At 41.5% G+C, this 19,587-nt stretch overlaps 1 protein-coding gene across 2 annotated transcripts in view; it reads left to right on the forward strand.

Moving 5' to 3' along the window:
* Positions 1 to 18,837, forward strand: part of slc6a18 (solute carrier family 6 member 18) — a 36,760-nt gene extending 17,923 nt beyond the window's left edge. Inside the window, exons 2-14 of one of the 2 annotated variants that reach the window (XM_055893254.1) lie at positions 7,075 to 7,181; positions 9,023 to 9,163; positions 9,364 to 9,501; positions 11,671 to 11,852; positions 12,163 to 12,273; positions 12,488 to 12,600; positions 12,780 to 12,908; positions 13,083 to 13,239; positions 13,420 to 13,488; positions 13,738 to 13,873; positions 14,071 to 14,230; positions 15,229 to 15,391; positions 15,869 to 18,837. In XM_055893254.1, the coding sequence (XP_055749229.1) occupies positions 7,075 to 7,181; positions 9,023 to 9,163; positions 9,364 to 9,501; positions 11,671 to 11,852; positions 12,163 to 12,273; positions 12,488 to 12,600; positions 12,780 to 12,908; positions 13,083 to 13,239; positions 13,420 to 13,488; positions 13,738 to 13,873; positions 14,071 to 14,230; positions 15,229 to 15,391; positions 15,869 to 16,072 (1,810 nt within the window). In that variant the 3' untranslated portion in view covers positions 16,073 to 18,837. Of the gene's footprint in view, positions 1 to 6,623; positions 7,182 to 9,022; positions 9,164 to 9,363; positions 9,502 to 11,670; positions 11,853 to 12,162; positions 12,274 to 12,487; positions 12,601 to 12,779; positions 12,909 to 13,082; positions 13,240 to 13,419; positions 13,489 to 13,737; positions 13,874 to 14,070; positions 14,231 to 15,228; positions 15,392 to 15,868 lie in introns of those variants that run through there. The other variant, XM_055893253.1, reaches the window with a different exon arrangement.
* The last annotated feature ends 750 nt before the right edge of the window (positions 18,838 to 19,587 follow it).

Genomic DNA, 19,587 nt, shown 5'->3' on the forward strand with positions numbered 1-19,587 from the left:
AGGAAATAAGGTCAGGAACGTGATAAAAACAAACGAAAAGTGAAGCTATATGAAATTGTGCAGACAGGCAACTAAACTTAGAATAAGAACCCACAAACACCACAGGGGAAATGGCTACCTAAATATGATCCCAAATCAGAGACAACGATAAACAGCTGCCTCTGATTGGGAACCATATCAGGCCTCCATAAACATACAAATACCTAGACCTACAAACCCCTAGACAATACAAAAACTAGCGTAATCCACCCTAGTCACACCCTGACCTAACCAAAATATAAAGAAAACAGAGATATCTCAGGTCAGGGCGTGACAAGAGTGTGTTTACCAGGCGGTGATGAAAACATTTTAAAGGAGCTCTAATTCAAACATGCAAAGAGATATATTTGATATAATTACCCCCGTTTAAAAACGGTTGTTACAATATCACTTCTCATTGTGTACATTTCAAGCTTTCAACAACAATAAAACAACCATTTAAATAATGTTTCTCGGACTAACACACTGTTGAGTTTCCTATTTACTAAAGAACAATCACTAAGACAAAACACAACAAGTTGTAATATAATCTGTGTACATGTCATTCTATACTGAAAACAGGTACATTCTGAAAGATTAGGATGTTGATGTGATAACACATGTTTTATTCATCTCTCAATTTAGGATAATACTGTTTATTTTAAACTTGTTTTATAAATTGTATTATTTATCTTGTCTCATTCCATGCTAATACACTACCAAGCCATGCAAACAGATGTGGAATTAACCCCGGAATAGGTGTGTGTCTTTTTGGGATCAATAATTGATCAAGAGTAACAATAGGCGTGATCAGATCCTCTTCCCTATTACGGTATCATATAATGCACAGTCATATGCAAAACCATAAAACTCAGACAATAAAACATTGAAAACCTTAGCAGGACTGCATTGTCATTATTTATGCAACCGTCCATCAACGGTTGAATTGTGTTATTTTTGTTGGTACATGCACCGAGCTTCCAAGTGGCTGGAGCCAAGCAACAGGCTAAATTAAAAAGACCCAAATAAAATGTATGTGAAAAGATGGGGTCAAATTACATTTTTGTTTTGTATTTGTTACAACCAACAGGTCTTCCTAACATTTGACATAACTAGTAAGCCTCACATCCTGAATGTATCGGGGCTCCCAAATAAGGACCTGGGAAACACACGGAAGGGGTGGGACCCCAAGCCCTTCTAAGTAATTGTGCCGAGAACACAATTGCTATATTGTAATTAAAATCATTGACCCTTAAGAGAACACAGGATCACAGCAAAGCATGACCCATATAGAATTAAAACAACATTATTCTTAATGAGAAATATAATCTAGTAAATAAATGTTTGCATAATGAAAGATATGAAAACTGTCTCCAACAATGTATTTAGCCATCTATAAAAACGTTGATATTGTCAGTAAGGTCATTGAGACTAACAATAGTTATTGTGGGAGGTTTAGGGTTAAAACATATTGAAGGATCGTGAATGTTAGAGATTTGTTCACAGTGGAGATTCTGAAAGATGGGGGATTAGAACCCAAAGTAATAGTGGTAAGAAAGATCATAAAGATAATTTCATATTCCGTTTTTTATTGTAGATGTTAACAACCGAGGGAGTTTACAGTAGGTCAAAGAGCTGTATAAAGGCAAAGAGAGCAACAAATTGACCTACGTGACCTCAAAGACGGACAGAGTGTCATAATTTTCGTACACTCGAGAAAACAACATATACTTAGTTTTACACGTATTCAATAATAATTTAAGGTCAATAAAGACTTTATGCAAAATAATGAAAGAATAATGTAGTTCAGATAGAGCACGATCAGCAGGGCGGACGATAGAGTACTCACCTGTATCATCGGCATGAATTTCTGACAAAATAATATTATTAATGTCTACAATATATTTGTTTCTTAGACATTCCAACATATAACACAATATTGAGATACTAAAAAAAATGTATATGCAACATTTGAACAACTGTGAACGCCCTCGGGTTATGATGTATGTAGACTTACAGCCTGTGATAGCTGGGCTGGGATTCAATCCATAGAGTGTTTACTGCTACAAGGTCCAACTGAAAATAAATTTCTCGGTCATGTTCTTGAAAACAGCTATTTTGGGGCCTTGGTTCACAGGACTGAATGTGGTTGAATACATTCACATGTTGTTTTTCAAGCCTCCTCTGAACTGTTTCTGTCTTCGTAGGTTCAACTGGGAGTTCATGAAAGAACGTACACCTGTTCTGGAGGATCTGCTGGATGGTCATCATCTGTCTGATGCTGTTGTTTGTGAAGGAGTTCCCACATATGCTGAGCACTTGTTGGCTGGGGTCCAACTCATCCCAAACCATCTCAATTGGGTTGAGGTCGGGGTGATTGTGGAGGACAGGTCATCTGATTCAGCACTCATTCACTCTCCTTGGTCATTTAGCCCATACACAGCCTGGAGGTTTGTTTGGGATCATTGTCCTGTTGAAAAACAAATGATAGTCCCACTAAGTGCTAACCAGATGGGATGGTGTATCGCTGCAGAATGCTGTGGTAGCCATGCTGGTTAAGTGTGCCTTGAATTCTAAATAAATCACTGACAGTGTCACTTCCAAACCACCCCCTCAACATCACACCTCCTCCTCCATGCATCACGGTGGGAACCACACATGCGGAGATCATCCGTTCACCTACTCTGCTTCTCACAAAGATATGGTGGTTGGAAGCAAAAATCTCAAATCTGGACTCATCAGGACAGATTACCACCGGTCTAATGTCCATTGCTCATGTTTCTTGGCCCAAGCAAGTCTCTTCTTATTATTGGTGTCCTTTAGTAGTGGTTCCTTTGCAGCAATTCGACCATGAATGCCTGATTCACACAGTCTCCTCTGAACAGTTGATGTTGAGATGTGTCTGTTACTTGAACTCTGTGAACCATTTATTTGGGCTGCAATCTGAGGTGCAGTTAACTCTAATGAATTTATCATCTGCAGCAGAGGTAACTCTGGGTCTTCCCTTCCTGTGGCGGTCCTCATGAGAGCCAGTTTCATCATAGTGCTTGATGGTTTTTGCGACTGCACTTGAAGAAACTTTCAAAGTTCTTGAAATGTTCCATATTGACTGACCTTCATGTCTTAAAGTAATGATGGACTGTCGTTTCTCCTTGCTTATTTGAGCTGTTCTTGCCATAATATGGACTTGGTCTTTTACCAAATAGGGCTATCTTTTGTATACCCCCCTACCTTGTCACAACACCACTGATTGGCTCAAACGCATTAAGTTCACTGCGCTACGGATCCCGTTAGCGGTATCATTTTCCTAAACAACCCTGAATTGCAGGGCGCCAAATTCAAAAATATTACTACAAATATTTATAATCATGCAATCACAAGTGAAATATACCAAAACACAGCTTAGCTTGTTGTTAATCCACCTATTGTGTCAGATTTTGAAAATATGCTTTGCAGCGAAAGCAATCCAAGCTTTTGTGAGTGTATCAATCAATGCTACAACAGCTAGCCCCAAATTAGCATGGTCACGAAAGTCAGAAAAGCAATAAAATTAATCGCGTACCTTTGATAATCTTTGAAAGTTTGCACTCACGAGACTCCCAGTTACACAACAAATGTTATTTTTGTTCGATAAATATTACTTTTATAACAAAAAAGCGGCATTTGGTTTGTGCGTTATGTTCAGAAAACCAAAGCCTCGTTCCGTTCGACGAAAATTCCAAAAAGTATCCGTAATGTTCGTAGAAACATGTCTAAGGTTTTTTTATAATCAATCCTCAGGTTGTTTTTAACAAACGTAATCGATAATATTTCAACCGGACCGCAACCTATTCAATAAAAGAGAGAAAGAAAATGGAGAGCTACCCCTCCAGCGCGCAGGAACTAATCAGAGGACACCTGACTAGTTTTGAAAAATCTCGCTAATTTTTCAAAATAAAAGCCTGAAACTACGTCTAAAGCCTGGTCACAGCCTGAGGAAGCCATTGGAAAAGGAATCTGGTTGATACCCCTTTAAATGGAAGAAAGACAGGCCAGGAAACACATATTTAAAAATAAAAGAATCACTTCCAGGTTAGATTTCCTCAGGTTTTCGCCTGCAGAATCAGTTTTGTTATACTCACAGACAATATTTTGACAGTTTTGAAAACTTTGCAGTGTTTTCTATCCTAATCTGTAAATTATATGCATATTCTACGATCTGGGCCTGAAAAAATGTCAGTTTACCTTGGGAACGTTATTTTAAGAAAATAAAAAATCTGACCCCTAGCGCTAAGAAGTTTTAAGAAGGAAAGAAATTCCACAAATGAACTTTTAAGAAGGCACACCTGGTAATTGAAATTCATTCCAGGTAACTACCTCATGAAGCTGGTTGAAAGGATGCCAAGAGTGTGTAAAGCTGTCATCAAGGCAAAGGATGGCTACTTTGAAGAATATCAAATATCAAATATAGAATATCAAATATATATCAAATATAAAATATATACAGTATATATATAATATATTCCATATGTGTTATTTCATTGTTTGATGTCTTCACTATTATTTTACAATGTAGAAAGTAAAAAATAAAGAATAAAGAAAAACCCTTGAATGAGTAGGTGTGTCAAAACCTTTGAGTGGTAAGTGTAAGTACTCAGACCCTTTGCTATGAGACTGGAAATTGAGCTCAGGTGCATCCTGTTTCCATTGATCATCCTTGAGATGTTTCTACAACTTGATTGGAGTCCATCTGTGGTGAATTCAACTGATTGGTCATGATTTGGAAAGGCACACGGTTGTCTATATAAGGTCCCACAGTTGACAGTGCACGTCAGAGCAAAAAAACAAACCATGAGGTCGAAGGAATTGTTCGTAGAGCTACGAGACAGGATTGTGTCAAGGCACAGATCTGGGGAAGGGTATCAAATATTTCTGCAGCATTGAAGGTCTCCAAGAACACGGTGGCCTCCATCATTCTTAAATGGAAAAAGTTTTGACCTCCAAGACTCTTCCTAGAGCTGGCCGCCCGGCCAAACTGACCAATCGGGGGAGAAGGGCCTTGGACAGGGAGGTGACCAAGAAACCCGATGGTCACTATGACAGAGCTCCAGAGTTCCATGTCTGCACCACTCCACCAATCAGACCTTTATGGTAGAGTGGCCATCCGATCGAACATCTCTGGAGAGCTGAAAATAGCTGTGCAGTGATTCTCCCCATCCATCCTGACAAAGCTTGAGAGAATCTGCAGAGAAGAATGGGAGAAACTCCCCAAATACAGGTGTGCCAAGCTTGTTGTGTCATACCCAAGAAGACTCATGGCTCTAAACGCTGCCAATTGTGCTTCAACAAAGTACTGAGTAAAAGGTCTGAATACTTAAGTAAATGGGAAATTTCAGGGTTTAAAAAATATATAATTTTGCAAATTATGTATAGGGTGCCGTCTTTCGGATGGGACGTTAAACGGGTGTCCTGACTCTCTGAGGTCATTAAAGATCCCATGGCACTTATCGTAAGAGTAGGGGTGTTAACCCCGGTGTCCTGGCTAAATTCCCAATCTGGCCCTCAAACCATCATGGTCACCTAATAATCCCCAGTTTACAATTGGCTCATTCATCCCCCTCCTCTCCCCTGTAACTATTCCCCAGGTCGTTGCTGCAAATGAGAACGTGTTCTCAGTCAACTTACCTGGTAAAATAACGGTAAAATAAAAAATAAATAAAAAATATAGTGTGACATTTTGTGTCTTTTATCACACAGAAAATACATGAGAGAATATTGTCAGCTATTACTTCCTTGTTTCTTTCAGGAACTACCAGTTCTTAATGATTAACATTAATTTTACTAAGGAACTACCAGTTCTAAATGATTAACATTACTTTACTAAGGAACTACCACTCTCACTCCTACATCATTAACATTCTCTAAGAGGCAATTGGAAGGTAAAACCTCGTCAACAGGAAAACCCCTTTTACTAACACACAAAACATACATAAACAACGTTGTATAAAATACTGGCATACATACTGTATTTATTCTAAAGAAGCAGAGCATTTTGAAGTTGTTGTTTGTAAAACTAAAAGCTCCACTATCAACGTATTATCAATAGAATCTGAGAAAGTCTAAAACTTTAACCATCGTTTTACAAACTGAATGACGTTCAGCTATTGCTTCCATAAATATTGGGGTCTAAGGGGCAACGAACCCCAAAAGTGATACAATCTCGGCCTCGTGTCTCTCTTCACAATCTTCTCTGTTTTTCCACGACCTCTGAACTTTGCCTGCTTCTGTCTGTGTTCCCATCTGAAACTGATGCAAGATTCCATATAAAAACCTAATGTGGTTTGTAAATTGTTTACAGCCTGTGACCCCATGACCCCATCTCTGACAATGAAGTTGTTTTATTGACTGGTAGATAGGTTAAAGAGGTTGGGACGGTGGTTAGTTACCCTGAGGGATCGACCTGCGCCGTGGCATCGTCACCAGGTTATCCATTAGACAGGAAGCTTTCTACAATCTGATTCTAAGCAAACAACAAAGAACGTTAAATGATGATGACAAATCACTCTCACACTCTCTTCCTCGTGCCTAGCTGGCTTTGCTCCCTCCCCCCAAAAATATATACAAGTGACATCCCTGCTACTGGCTCTTACATCTGAGGGGAAGCATCAGACAGACAGATAAGTCAATCCACTGAGGTGGAATCAGGGAGAAAATCATAGCACTGGATAGTGCAGGATAGGATATCATTGAAGGACCTCCACGGCAACCTGCAATGAGACAGAGAAGCGATTCAGATCACCACATTTAAAGAGCTACACTGAAGCAGCATCAAACCTGAGAGAGGATTTCAGATCAGACACTGGAGTAAAGACACCAACACCCAACCAGTGAAGTGGACAACAGAATAACTGTGCTCCCTCTACAGAATAAGCATTGGTTCAGAGTGCTAGAACCTCGGGCTAAAACACACTGGACTAAACTGAAAACCAGAGGTTGATCTACTACTGAGCTAAACTACTGTTGAGAGCTGAGCATGCCAGAGGAGGGTATGGAGGACAACAAGAGGGGAGAGGAGAGACCCAAGTGGAACAACAAGGCAGAGTACCTGCTGACCTGCATTGGCTTTGCAGTGGGGCTGGGCAATGTGTGGCGCTTCCCCTACCTCTGCCAGATTTACGGAGGGGGTATAGATGCTTTTTACACGTCTTTTCTTTTTTTCCCTCCAACTTCGTTCATGTTTAAACAAGTCCTCTGGAGACCTGAGTGGTTGTATGTTTCGGGGGAAATTCTATCATTTTAACTCAGTTTAACTAAATTCCATTGTTTACCACTAATATTTTAGAAAAAAAAACGTAACACCATTATTCAAGCTAAAATTTAAACTCCATTTAACAATATCTTTATTTAACATGAACATTTTAACTCCAAATTAACAATTTAAAATTTGAACTCCATTCAACATGTTAACTTTATTTCATATTTAACAATTTTTTTGCTTTGTGTTTACTCGATTTTAACGTAATTTATATAACATTTTAACTCCATACACTTTTAGTGTATGTCCATTTAAAAAAATATATATTTTTCTGTTTCTATTTGAAAATATATCTGGTGTGGTTCTGTGAAGTATACATTGTAGTGGGCACTAATAGTAATAACTATGACACTTTGCAGACAATTTGTACAGTACTTTTCCCGACAGCAGTGATGACATCAGCATCTACGTCAGGTGCGCTCGGGCTGTTACAGTTGTATCATTCTATCTCGCCTGTGAGGACCACAACCATTAGCACGAGCGAGTCTGGGTAGACTTAACCGTACCACAGCTTCTGCCATAGAAACAAACGGAACATGGTTTGGTGTCCGTGGTTGCACGTTTACTATGCAGAAAAACGCTCGTCTCTAGCCCAAAACCGTGAGAGAAAAAAATAAAGACATATTTTAGTGGAGCAAAAGACAATTCTTTCTAGAATGGATTCGCGGGATACTCTTAAAGTGGTACACACAAATTATCATCATGTGTAAACGACTATGAAAATAGTACAAATAAACCCTATTTAATCTATAAAGAATGTTTGTCACAAAAAATATATATATATATTATTTGCAGCACGGATCAGATGAGACGGAGTTCATTACCACTAAATAAATAATAGGTTCATTGTAGGTGTGCCACATAATTTTGTATCCCATTTTAATTGTGCCACAGTCCAAAAAAGTTTGGGAAGCACTGCCCTACAGTACTTCTACCTGTAACCTATTGAAATGCACATCTTACATTGTATTGGATCTGGGTCCGGTGTGTAAATCAGGGCTCCAGAATCAAACATTTCCCTGGTGACACTGGAGCTCTTAATAAAGTCTGAAATAGTAAACGTCCAATCCCAGGGATGCTACTAAAGCTCTATTTAAACTTGTGGCAGCCGGTGACCTTGTTCCGGGCCGGAGTTGTCGTATCAGGCACAAGGATACCCATGAATTACAAAATTAGGGTTAAATTTAGGGTTAGGATTAGGGTTAAGTTTAGGGTTAGGATTGGGGTTAGGGTTAGGGTTAGGGTTAGGGTTAAGGTTAGGGTTAGGATTAGGGTTAAGGTTAGGGTTAGGATTAGGGTTAAGGTTAAGGTTAGGATTAGGGTTAAGTTTAGGGTTAAGGTTAGGATTAGGGTTAAATTTAGGGTGAAGGTTAGGGTTAGGATTAGGGTTAAATTTAGGGTTAGGATTAGGGTTAAGGTTAGGATTAGGGTTAAATTTAGGGTTAGGATTAGGGTTAAGGTTAGGCATGGCTAATTAGTTGAAATGTTGTTGACAGTTAGTTGAACATTTACAAACCAAGCATATATTTAGGGAAACGTTACCATGATCACAGATCAAAGGCTCCTTTCCAAACGGTACCCTTTTCCCTATGGGAAACGGTCAAAAGTAGTTTACTATATGGGACACTTAAAAAAACCTAGGGGCAAAATCATTCTACTCTGACCTGATTCCACATTAATCATTGTTTGACCCGTGTCCCCTCTCTCTAGGTGCGTTTCTGATCCCCTACCTGATAGCCCTGGTGTTTCAGGGTCTGCCTCTGCTCTACTTGGAGCTGGCTATAGGACAGAGGCTCCGCATGGGCAGCATCGGAGTCTGGAGCTCCATATCACCCTACCTGGGAGGAGTAGGTAGGTGGTGAAACCCTGATGAAGACAGCTTAGCTGTTGAAACGTTGGTATAAATCAATTATTTCATCGGAGTCATTAAATTGTGCAGTTTCTTCTTCTTCTCAGGAGTAGGTGGGTGGCCAAAACTAAACACCCAGACAGGGAACATCCTCTACTAGCTGCTGTTTGGTGTTTCTGATCTACTATCCCATGTCCATCAGGTGTAGCCTCAATGGTGGTGTCCTTCTGTGTGAGTCTGTTCTACAACACTATCGTGGCCTGGGTCCTCTGGTACCTCTTCAACTCCTTCCAGGAACCCCTGCCCTGGAGCCAATGTCCCCTCAACCACAACAACACAGGTATGAAGCGCTTTGAGTACAACAGTTGGTAGAAAAGCTCTACAGTTGAAGTCCGGAAGTTTACATACACTTAGGTTGGAGTCGTGAAAACTAATTTTTCAACCACTCCACAAATATCATGTTAACAAACTATAGTTTTGGCAAGTCGGTTAGGACATCTGCTTTGTGCGTGACACAAGTAATTTTTCCAACAATTGTTTACAGACAGATTATTTCACTTATAATTCACTGTATCACAATTCCAGTGAATCAGAAGTTTACATACACTAAGTTGGCTGTGCCTTTAAACAGCTTGGAAAATTCCAGAAAATTATGTCATGGCTTTAGAAGCTTCTGATAGGCTAACTGACATCATTTGAGTCATTTGAGGTGTACCTGTGGATATATTTCAAGGCCTACCTTCAAACTCAGTGCCTCTTTGCTTGACATCATGGGAAAATCAAATGAAATCAGCCAAGACCTCAGAAAAAAAAAATTGGTAGACCTCCAAAAATCTGGTTCATCCTTGGGAGCAATTTCCAAACACCTGAAGGTACCACATTGTCACAGCCGTCGTTGAAGGAAGACCAAAGCGCAGCGTGGTGAGCGTACATTTCTCTATAATTTAAAATGTCGCAAACAAAACAACAAGCGAAAAACAACCGTAAAGCTTACAGAGCTAAGTGCCACTAACAAAGATAACTTCCCACACTGAAAGGAGGGAAAAGGGCTCCCTAAGTATGGTTCCCAATCAGAGACAACGATAGACAGCTGTCCCTGATTGAGAACCATACCCGGCCAAAACATAGAAATAAAGAAACATAGAAAACAAAACATAGAATGCCAACCCCAAATCACACCAGGGCGTGACACACATTCATCTGTACAAACAATAGTACGTAAGTATAAACACCATGGGACCAAGCAGCCGTCATACCGCTCAGGGAGAAGACGCGTTCTGTCTCCTAGAGATGAGCGTACTTTGGTGCGAAAAGTGCAAATCAATCCCAGAACAACAGCAAAGGATCTTGTGAAGATGCTGGAGAAAACTGGTACAAAAGTATCTATATCCACAGGTAAACGAGTCCTATATCGACATTACCTGAAAGGCTGCTCAGCAAGGAAGAAGCCACTGCTCCAAAACCGCCATAAAAAAGCCAGACTACAGTTTGCAACTGCACATAGGGACAAAGATCATACCTTTTGGAGAAATGTCCTCTGGTCTGATGAAACAAAAATAGAACTGTTTGGCCATAATGACCAACGTTATGTTTGGAGGAAAAAGGGGGCGGCTTGCAATCCGAAGAACACCATCCCAACCGTGAAGCACGGGGGTGGCAGCATCATGTTGTGGGGGTACTTTGCTGCAGGAGGGACTCGTGCACTTCACAAAATAGATGGCATCATGAGGAATGAAAATTATGTGGATATATTGAAGCAACATCTCAAGACATCAGTCAGGAAGTTAAACCTTGGTCGCCAATGAGTCTTCCAAATGGACAATGACCCCAAGCATACTTGCAAAGTGGTGGCAAAATGGCTTAAAGACAACAAAGTCAAGGTATTGGAGTGGCCATCACAAAGCCCTGACCTCAATCCTAAATAACTTGTGGGCAGAACTGAAAAGCGTGTGTGAGCAAGGAGGCCTACAAACCTGACTCAGTTACACCAGCTCTGTCAGGAGGAATGGGCCAAAATTCACCCAACTTATTGTGAGAAGCTTGTGGAAGGCTACCCAAAACATTTGACCCAAGTTAAACAATTTAAAGGCAATGCTACCAAATACTAAGTGAGTGTATGTAAACTTCTGACCCACTGGGAATGTGATGAAAGAAATAAAAGCTGAAATAAATCATTCTCTCTTCTATTATTCTGACATTATACATTCTTAAAATAAAGTGTTGATCCTAACTGACCTAAGACAGGGAATTTTTAGTAGGATTAAATGTCAGGAATTGTTAAACAGTGAGTTTAAATGTATTTGGCTAAGGTGTACTGTATGTAAACTTCCGACTTCAACTGTATATAAATCCAATCAATTCTTATTATTGTTATTGTTGTTATTATTAGTTTATTCAAGCTATTTGTTCATTTGTCAGGGACCATGGTTGTAGATTTGACCATAGTTGAAGAATGAACAGCATGTGTACATTATGTAATTTGACCAAAGTAAGTGATCATTTGAACCAGGGTACGTGAAGGAGTGTGTAGAAAGCACGCCGGTCAACTACTTCTGGTACCGTCAGACCCTGAACATCACTCCTAACATGGAGACCAGTGGCTCTCTACAATGGTGGCTGGTAGTCAGCTTAGCTACCGCCTGGTCTATCGTTTACATCTGTTTTATCAGGGGCATCGAGACCATCGGCAAGGTGAGAGGCAGACAGTGTGCTGCATTTTACCTCTGGGGGGGGGGTAAAGTTAGGACTGGGGGGGAAAGTGCTACTCGGATCTGTGCCAGTATTTAAGAGGAAAAAAATGTAAATATTATTAAACGGTTGTGCTTGATCATTCATAAAGGCAATACGATTGTGTTGGTCTTTGTTTTGGGCATTGTGCTATGGCAGACTGGCTTTAAACAAAATAAAATAACTTCGGCCAACTTTGTAATTATGATATTTCTGGGATTTTTTTTGTTGCGGCTCAAAACAACATGCCCTTTAATTTCTTGTCTTATTACAGGCTGTGTACGTCACAGCAACGTTCCCCTACCTGGTACTAACCATCTTTCTGGTGAGAGCCCTGACCCTTCCTGGATCATCTGAAGGTCTAATCTACCTGTTCACACCTGACGTGAGTCCTCTCTCTCTCTCTCTCTCTCTCTCTCTCTCTCTCTGTCTGTCTGTCTGTCTGTCTGTCTGTCTGTCTGTCTGTCTGTTAGAGAGACAGAGAGAGCGAGGGAGAGACAGATGGAAAGTGACATGTCTTGACAATCCACCTCATTTGTAATGATGTAACAAATATATTCCAACCTACAATATGTGTTTCTGTCTGTGCGTCACATCAGTGGGAGATCCTGAAGAACCCCCAGGTATGGCTGGATGCTGCTACTCAGATCTTCTTCTCTCTGTCAGTGGCCTTTGGTGGACTCATCTCATTCTCCAGTTACAACAGCCAGAGGTAAGCCCAATGGTCAATCATTATGAGTAACATCAACCTTTATGGGTCCAGCATGTCATTCGTCCCCCAAGACTTTTAATTTGCCATATCGTTCACCTCCCTTGACAAGCCTCCCTCGCTGTTCCACCATTGACCAATCATTTGCATTCACTTTATTTCTTGTCTGTGTGTTTGGTCAGGAATAACTGTGAAAGGGATGCTGTTTTAGTGGGGGTTATAAACAGTGCTACATCTATCTATGCCTCCATCCCCATCTTTGCCATCCTGGGATTCAAGGCCCACACCAACTATGTCACCTGTCTGAATGGGTAGGTGTGATAAAATGGATGTTTATTTGGCAACATTAGCTAAATGATGAAACTAGTTTGCAGTCAAGTTGTTAAACCTTTATATTCTACCTTGTGTGTTTGATATCCTCTGGAAAAAGCAGATGCAAACTCAACCAAAACAAATGACCAATATGTTTCTCTTGTAACTTACAGTAACATCTTAGCTCTGACCAATGAGTTTGATATCAGCGACATGAACATAACGGTTGAAAACTACGAGCAGTGGTTTGACTCTTTAAATGGGACACATCCATCTAGAGTATCCGATCTCAACCTGAAGACATGCGACCTGCAAACCTTCTTGGATCAGGTACTATAGTCAGGAGTTTAACGACCTCAGGGCAAACATGGGTTGAGTCAAGTTTTCTTGTTATTCAACCTACCCTCGCTGCATAACATAATCTAATTGGTTGTCTTGTTATTCAACCTACCCTCGCTGCATAACATAATCTCATTGGTTGTCTTGTTTCTCTCTCCATCCTCCCTCCAGAGTGCATCTGGTACTGGGTTAGCGTTCATCGTGTTCACAGAAGCGGTGATATCGATGCCTGGCTCTCAGGTATGGGCTGACTCTTTCTTTTATTTTGTTATTAGTAAAAAAAAACTACAGTTCAAATACAGAGACTCTGTGTTGAACCCAGTTAAATACATCAGGATTTGATTAGATTCCTGTCTGATTGACCAGGTGTGGGCTGTTGTTGGTGTGATTCCTGTCTGGTTGACCAGGTGTGGGCTGTTGTTGATGTGATTCCTGTCTGTTTGACCAGGTGTGGGCTGTTGTTGATGTGATTCCTGTCTGTTTGACCAGGTGTGGGCTGTGCTCTTCTTCATCATGCTGTTCAGTCTGGGTCTGTCCTCCATGTTTGGTAATCTGGAGGGCGTCCTCACGCCCCTTCATGACCTCAAACTGGTGCCCAAGTGGATGCCCAATGAGCTCTTCACAGGTAAAAGCCAAAAAGAAAATGATCAGATTTTTGAATGTTTTGATGTTGAATAATGTAGGACAGACTGCAGCCATGGCTTACCCCTTGACAATGTGTGATGAGTAACTGTTCTTTTGGGAATGATCTTAACACCATAGTTGTTTTCTCCGACCCCCCCCCCCCCCCCCCCCCCCTTCGTTTGCTCTTTCTCTCTGCAGCATTGATCTGCCTGGTATCGTTCCTGGTGGCTCTGATATTCACTATGGGATCAGGGAACTACTGGTTGGAGGTCTTTAACAGTTACGTGGGCTCTGTACCTCTCCTCATCATCGCCTTCTTTGAGATCATCGCTGTGGCATACATCTACGGAATAGGACGGTAAGAGCCTCATAATACTATAGTTGTCCTGGTTTGAACTGTAATGAGCGTCTTCCCACTGGGCACAAACACTTGTTGAATGACTTTGAACCAACGTGGAGTAGACGGTGAATTGACGTCTGTGCCCAGTGTCTTGTCTTTAGAATTGGGCAGATTGCTAGGAACCTCTCAGAGGAACATGTCTGTTGTTGGTCTGTTAAACCTTTAAATATAGCAGTTGTTCACCTAATCTTTGGGTTCAGCATTTTCCACAACTTGAGCAAATGTACGATTCCCGACACAATCCACTTGTGACCGATTGGGTATTAACCCTGAATCATCTGCAAGTCCTTGATCCCGGGTTATCTGCAAGTCCTTGATCCCAGGACATCTGCAAGTCCTTGATCCCAGGACATCTGCAAGTCCTTGATCACGGGTCACCTGTCAGATGTCCTGGGATCAAGGACATGCAGATGTCCTGGGATCAAGGACCTGCAGATGTCCTGGGATCAAGGACATGCAGGTGACCCGGGATCAAGGACCTGCAGATGTCCTGGGATCAAGGACCTGCAGATGTCCTGGGATCAAGGACCTGCAGATGTCCTGGGATCAAGGACCTGCAGATGTCCTGGGATCAAGGACCTGCAGATGTCCTGGGATCAAGGACTTGCAGGTTGACCCGGGATCAAGGACCTGCAGATGTCCCTGGATCAAGGACTTGCAGATGTCCTGGGATCAAGGACTTGCAGATGACCCTGGATCAAAATCCAATCGGTCACAAGTGGATTGTGTCGGGAATTGTAAATTTGCTAAAGTTGTGGAAAATGCTGAACCCAAAGATAAGGTGAACTGCTATATTTAAAGGTTTAATATACCAACAACAGACATATGGGGAGACAGATGCCTGTCTACTCTTTCATCTGATCCTCTTCCATCTCTTCTCCTCTCTTCTGTCTGAGCCTGTAATGACGTGTTATTTTTAAAGCCTCTTCTGACTCTACACGTTTCTGTCTCCGTAGGTTCAGTGATGACTTGGAGTTCATGACAGGACATAGACCCAACATCTTTTGGAAAGGCTGCTGGTTGGTCATCAGCCCTCTGATGCTGTTGGTGGTGTTGGTGGCGTACGTTGCCGTCCAGGCCCAGACACATCCCACCTACCCAGCATGGAATCCTGACTACGTAAGACCAATGACTGGCAGATAGCTCCATCTAGGAGTGCAAAAATCCAGTAACTTTCCCACATTTCCCAAGTTTTCAAGAAATCCTGGTTGAATTATTCCGGATTCCCTGCTTATTCCCTCTTGATTCAGGGAATCTTCCAACAGGGATTTCTGGTAAACATGGGAGTTTTGGGAATATCTATCAGGAACATGTATGCTGTATAAGTGTGGAGCATTTTAAGTATTCTGCTCAGATCAGCTAGGCTGTAGGTGTCATTTCAGAGGCTCAATAGTAGTGCGTGATAATTGTTCATACTAGTAAGCGGGACTAGGGTTTCAGTTGAGAGACAGCCACAGTCAGATGACTACATAGTACTCACCTAATAAGCAGTGCACTACAGCCTACAGGGAATAGGGTGTCATTTGCAATTTTCCCTGTGGGATGTCATTTGTTGCAAGGCAATTACATTTTCTGATTCTAATTCTGTCTGTGCAGGTGAACTTCCCCGACACAGAGGTTCTGCCGTATCCAGACTGGGTGTTTGCCATCTGTGTCCTGCTGTCTTCAGTACCAGTTATCTCCATCCCCCTGGTGGCCATCTACAGACTCATCTGCTGCATGTCAGGAAGACACTCTAAAGGCAGTCTCCACAACGATCCGAATATTTATGCCAACGAAGGCTACGTTGTAGAGAGTTAGACCCTGAAGACACTCTATTTCGATCTATCCTCATCTGAGCAACACTGTAAAACAACGCTGAGGTGAAATAATTGCCTCACATCAACTGACCTTGACATTCCTTACACTCATGAATCAAAAGGGTGTTTATTTGTTTTTATTTCGTAATAATGAAGGACGGACGATCGGTTGCACTCGAATTAGACAGTGATTTTTAGACAGTGATTCTCCAGGAGTAGTTTTTTTGTTGTCTTTTGGGTGACACAAAGAGGATTGAAGAGCTGAGAATCGGTGAATGTTTGGGTTTACCCATTTTGACCAACTAAAAATGGATTTGTTGGTCAAATTATAGATTTTTTTGTATTTGTTTTCTCACAGAGAACATAAAGATTAGTGTAAACAGCATAGATCTTTCAGTGTGAAGATAGTGTTTATGTCATTATGTTTTCTACTGGAAATGAAATTACATCTGTGATATCAAATGTACTTCCTTATTTCTTTCATAGGACCTACCACTCCTAAACCATAAACGTTAGAGATAATACAGCAATTAGATGGAGAATTAACCTAGGCGTTGAAACCACAATATGACAGCATGAAAATATACTTTTAGTTTTACTAAAGCACAAAACATAAATAACTTTGTATTACATATTGGTAGTGTGCTATATTACTTATATAAATATATACTTTATTTCAGTCACACATCACTGACACATAGCCTAGTAGACCGATCTGTTTGCACTTTAGCTAGCTAACTCCTCTGTCCTGTCCGTTGTCATGGCACTTTAGCTAGCTAACTCTTCTGTCCTGTCTGTTGTCATGGCACTTTAGCTAGCTAACTCCTCTGTCTGTTGTCATGGCACTTTAGCTAGCTAACTCCTCTATCCTGTCTGTTGTCATGGCACTTTAGCTAGCTAACTCCTCTGTCTGTTGTCATGGCACTTTAGCTAGCTAACTCTTCTGTCCTGTCTGTTGTCATGGCACTTTAGCTAGCTAACTCATCTGTCCTGTCTGTTGTCATGGCACTTTAGCTAGCTAACTCCTCTGTCCTGTCCGTTGTCATGGCACTTTAGCTAGCTAACTCTTCTGTCTGTTGTCATGGCACTTTAGCTAGCTAACTCTTCTGTTATGTCCGTTGTCATGGCACTTTAGCTAGCTAACTCCTCTGTCCTGTCTGTTGTCATGGCACTTTAGCTAGCTAACTCCTCTGTCCTGTCTGTTGTCATGGCACTTTAGCTAGCTAACTCCTCTGTCCTGTCCGTTGTCATGGCACTTTAACTGGCTAACTCCTCTGTCCGTTGTCATGGCACTTTAGCTAGCTAACTCCTCTGTCCATTGTCATGGCACTTTAGCTAGCCAACTCCTCTATCCTGTCTGTTGTCATGGCACTTTAGCTAGCTAACTCCTCTATCCTGTCTGTTGTCATGGCACTTTAGCTAGCTAACTCTTCTGTCCTGTCCGTTGTCATGGCAGTTTAGCTAGCTAACTCCTCTGTCATGTCTGTTGTCATGGCACTTTAGCTAGCTAACTCCTCTGTCTGTTGTCATGGCACTTTAGCTAGCTAACTCCTCTGTCCTGTCCATTGTCATGGCACTTTAGCTAGCTAACTCCTCTGTCCTGTCCGTTGTCATGGCACTTTAGCTAGCTAACTCCTCTGTCCTGTCCGTTGTCATGGCACTTTAGCTAGCTAACTCCTCTGTCCTGTCCGTTGTCATGGCACTTTAGCTAGCTAACTCCTCTATCCTGTCTGTTGTCATGGCACTTTAGCTAGCTAACTCCTCTGTCCTGTCCGTTGTCATGGCACTTTAGCTAGCTAACTCCTCTGTCCTGTCCGTTGTCATGGCACTTTAGCTAGCTAACTCCTCTGTCCTGTCCGTTGTCATGACACTTTAGCTAGCTAACTCCTCTATCCTGTCTGTTGTCATGGCACTTTAGCTAGCTAACTCCTCTGTCCTGTCCGTTGTCATGGAAAATGCTAGAAAGAACGAAATATGACACACTTTGATGTGATGAATCAACAGGACAAAGTCCAAAGATAGAGATGGGAGGAGGTTTTTGTCTTGTTGACTTCACATTCAATCTTTATAGATTTTTTACATGGCATGTTAAAGAGAGACTTTTATGATCCTTATCGCTCTACTGTTTTATATCAATTTAATGATGTTTTGCTCTCTCTCTTTCTCTCATGATCTTGTGAAAGAGATGTGTTTTAATCAGGTTGTTTGTGCCAAGTCAAGGATATGCCAAACCTCAGCCCGCATCATCACCGTATCCCTAGTTAGACCATAACCTGGGATGGTCAAATAAACCAACCACGACCACTCTACGAATATAAATTACACCTGGTACTATTTCCACTTGCTTTAAAAGTACATTGGTATCAAAAATAAGGTAGAGCCAAAACAGAATATTAAAACAAAATCCGAAATGTCAATATATAAACAGATGCAACGAGGCTCCTTCCTACCTGTGCTGTTCTTTGCAGAAACTCTAATACACTGCAGTGGTTATTGGCCGTGGAGGAGGGGGCTGAGATTCTCGACTAGGCCCCGGATGGCCTTTAAGTCCTCAGGTGTTTTTGGGTGTGGCAGCCTGTCTGACTCGTGCTAGTCTGAAACCACCCAGCTAGTCTGAAACCACCCAGCTAGTCTGAAACCACGCTGCTTATGAGAGCTAGAATGAACTATGGGGTTTTTGCTTTCTAATAACAAAGTCAAGTTTAACCATTAACCCCAATTTGTGTGCTAAACGAATAATAAACATTAACTTTGCTCTCACATCAATGCTGATATTGCCACTGTTGTCATTTGTAACATGCCTATTTATTGTCTACCAAGCGGGCCTCTCACCTGTAAAGACATTACTACACGGCACCACTTCGATACAGCTATGACCGGAGGTGACTTTTCGTAGCAGGTTAGGATAGCATTTTCGCTAACCCTAACCCTTTTCCTAACAACCTAATTCTCTTAACCAGCTATGTTAATTATCCTAACCTGCTGCATAAGTTCTCCTAACCTGCTACGAAAACAAAAAGTCACTTCCGGTCGTAGCTCTATCGAAGCGGTGGTTTTAAGTTTTCTTCCTACTACACACCACAAAAGGGTCTGACAAGGAGGCTACTGGAAAACTACAGGGACATGGGAAAACACTGGAGACTTTTTAAAAGTTCCCTCACACATTGACCATTAACCCAAATTAGCTACTGTGACTTTACACTCTCGTCAGATCTGATATTTGCACTTTTGACTTGGACCCTGAGACCCTATGCAACTGTGTTGCTTCTGTCTCTCTCCTTGCCCCAAGCTGGGCTCAACCGGGGACCCTCTGAACACCCACGAAGCATCTTCGACCGTCACTCCACAAAAGCAGAGCAAGGTTTAACGACTACTTCTAGGTCTTCTAGAACGGGTGACATCACGGATTTAACCTTACTAGTGCACTGCTAACTAGGTAGCCATTTCACATCGGAGGCACCTACCGAACACCACTTAACTGGAAAACTACAGTGGACACTGGAAAAACACAGGAGA

Source organism: Salvelinus fontinalis, chromosome 32 (assembly GCF_029448725.1).
Source record: "Salvelinus fontinalis isolate EN_2023a chromosome 32, ASM2944872v1, whole genome shotgun sequence".
Taxonomy (NCBI): Eukaryota; Metazoa; Chordata; class Actinopteri; order Salmoniformes; family Salmonidae; genus Salvelinus; species Salvelinus fontinalis.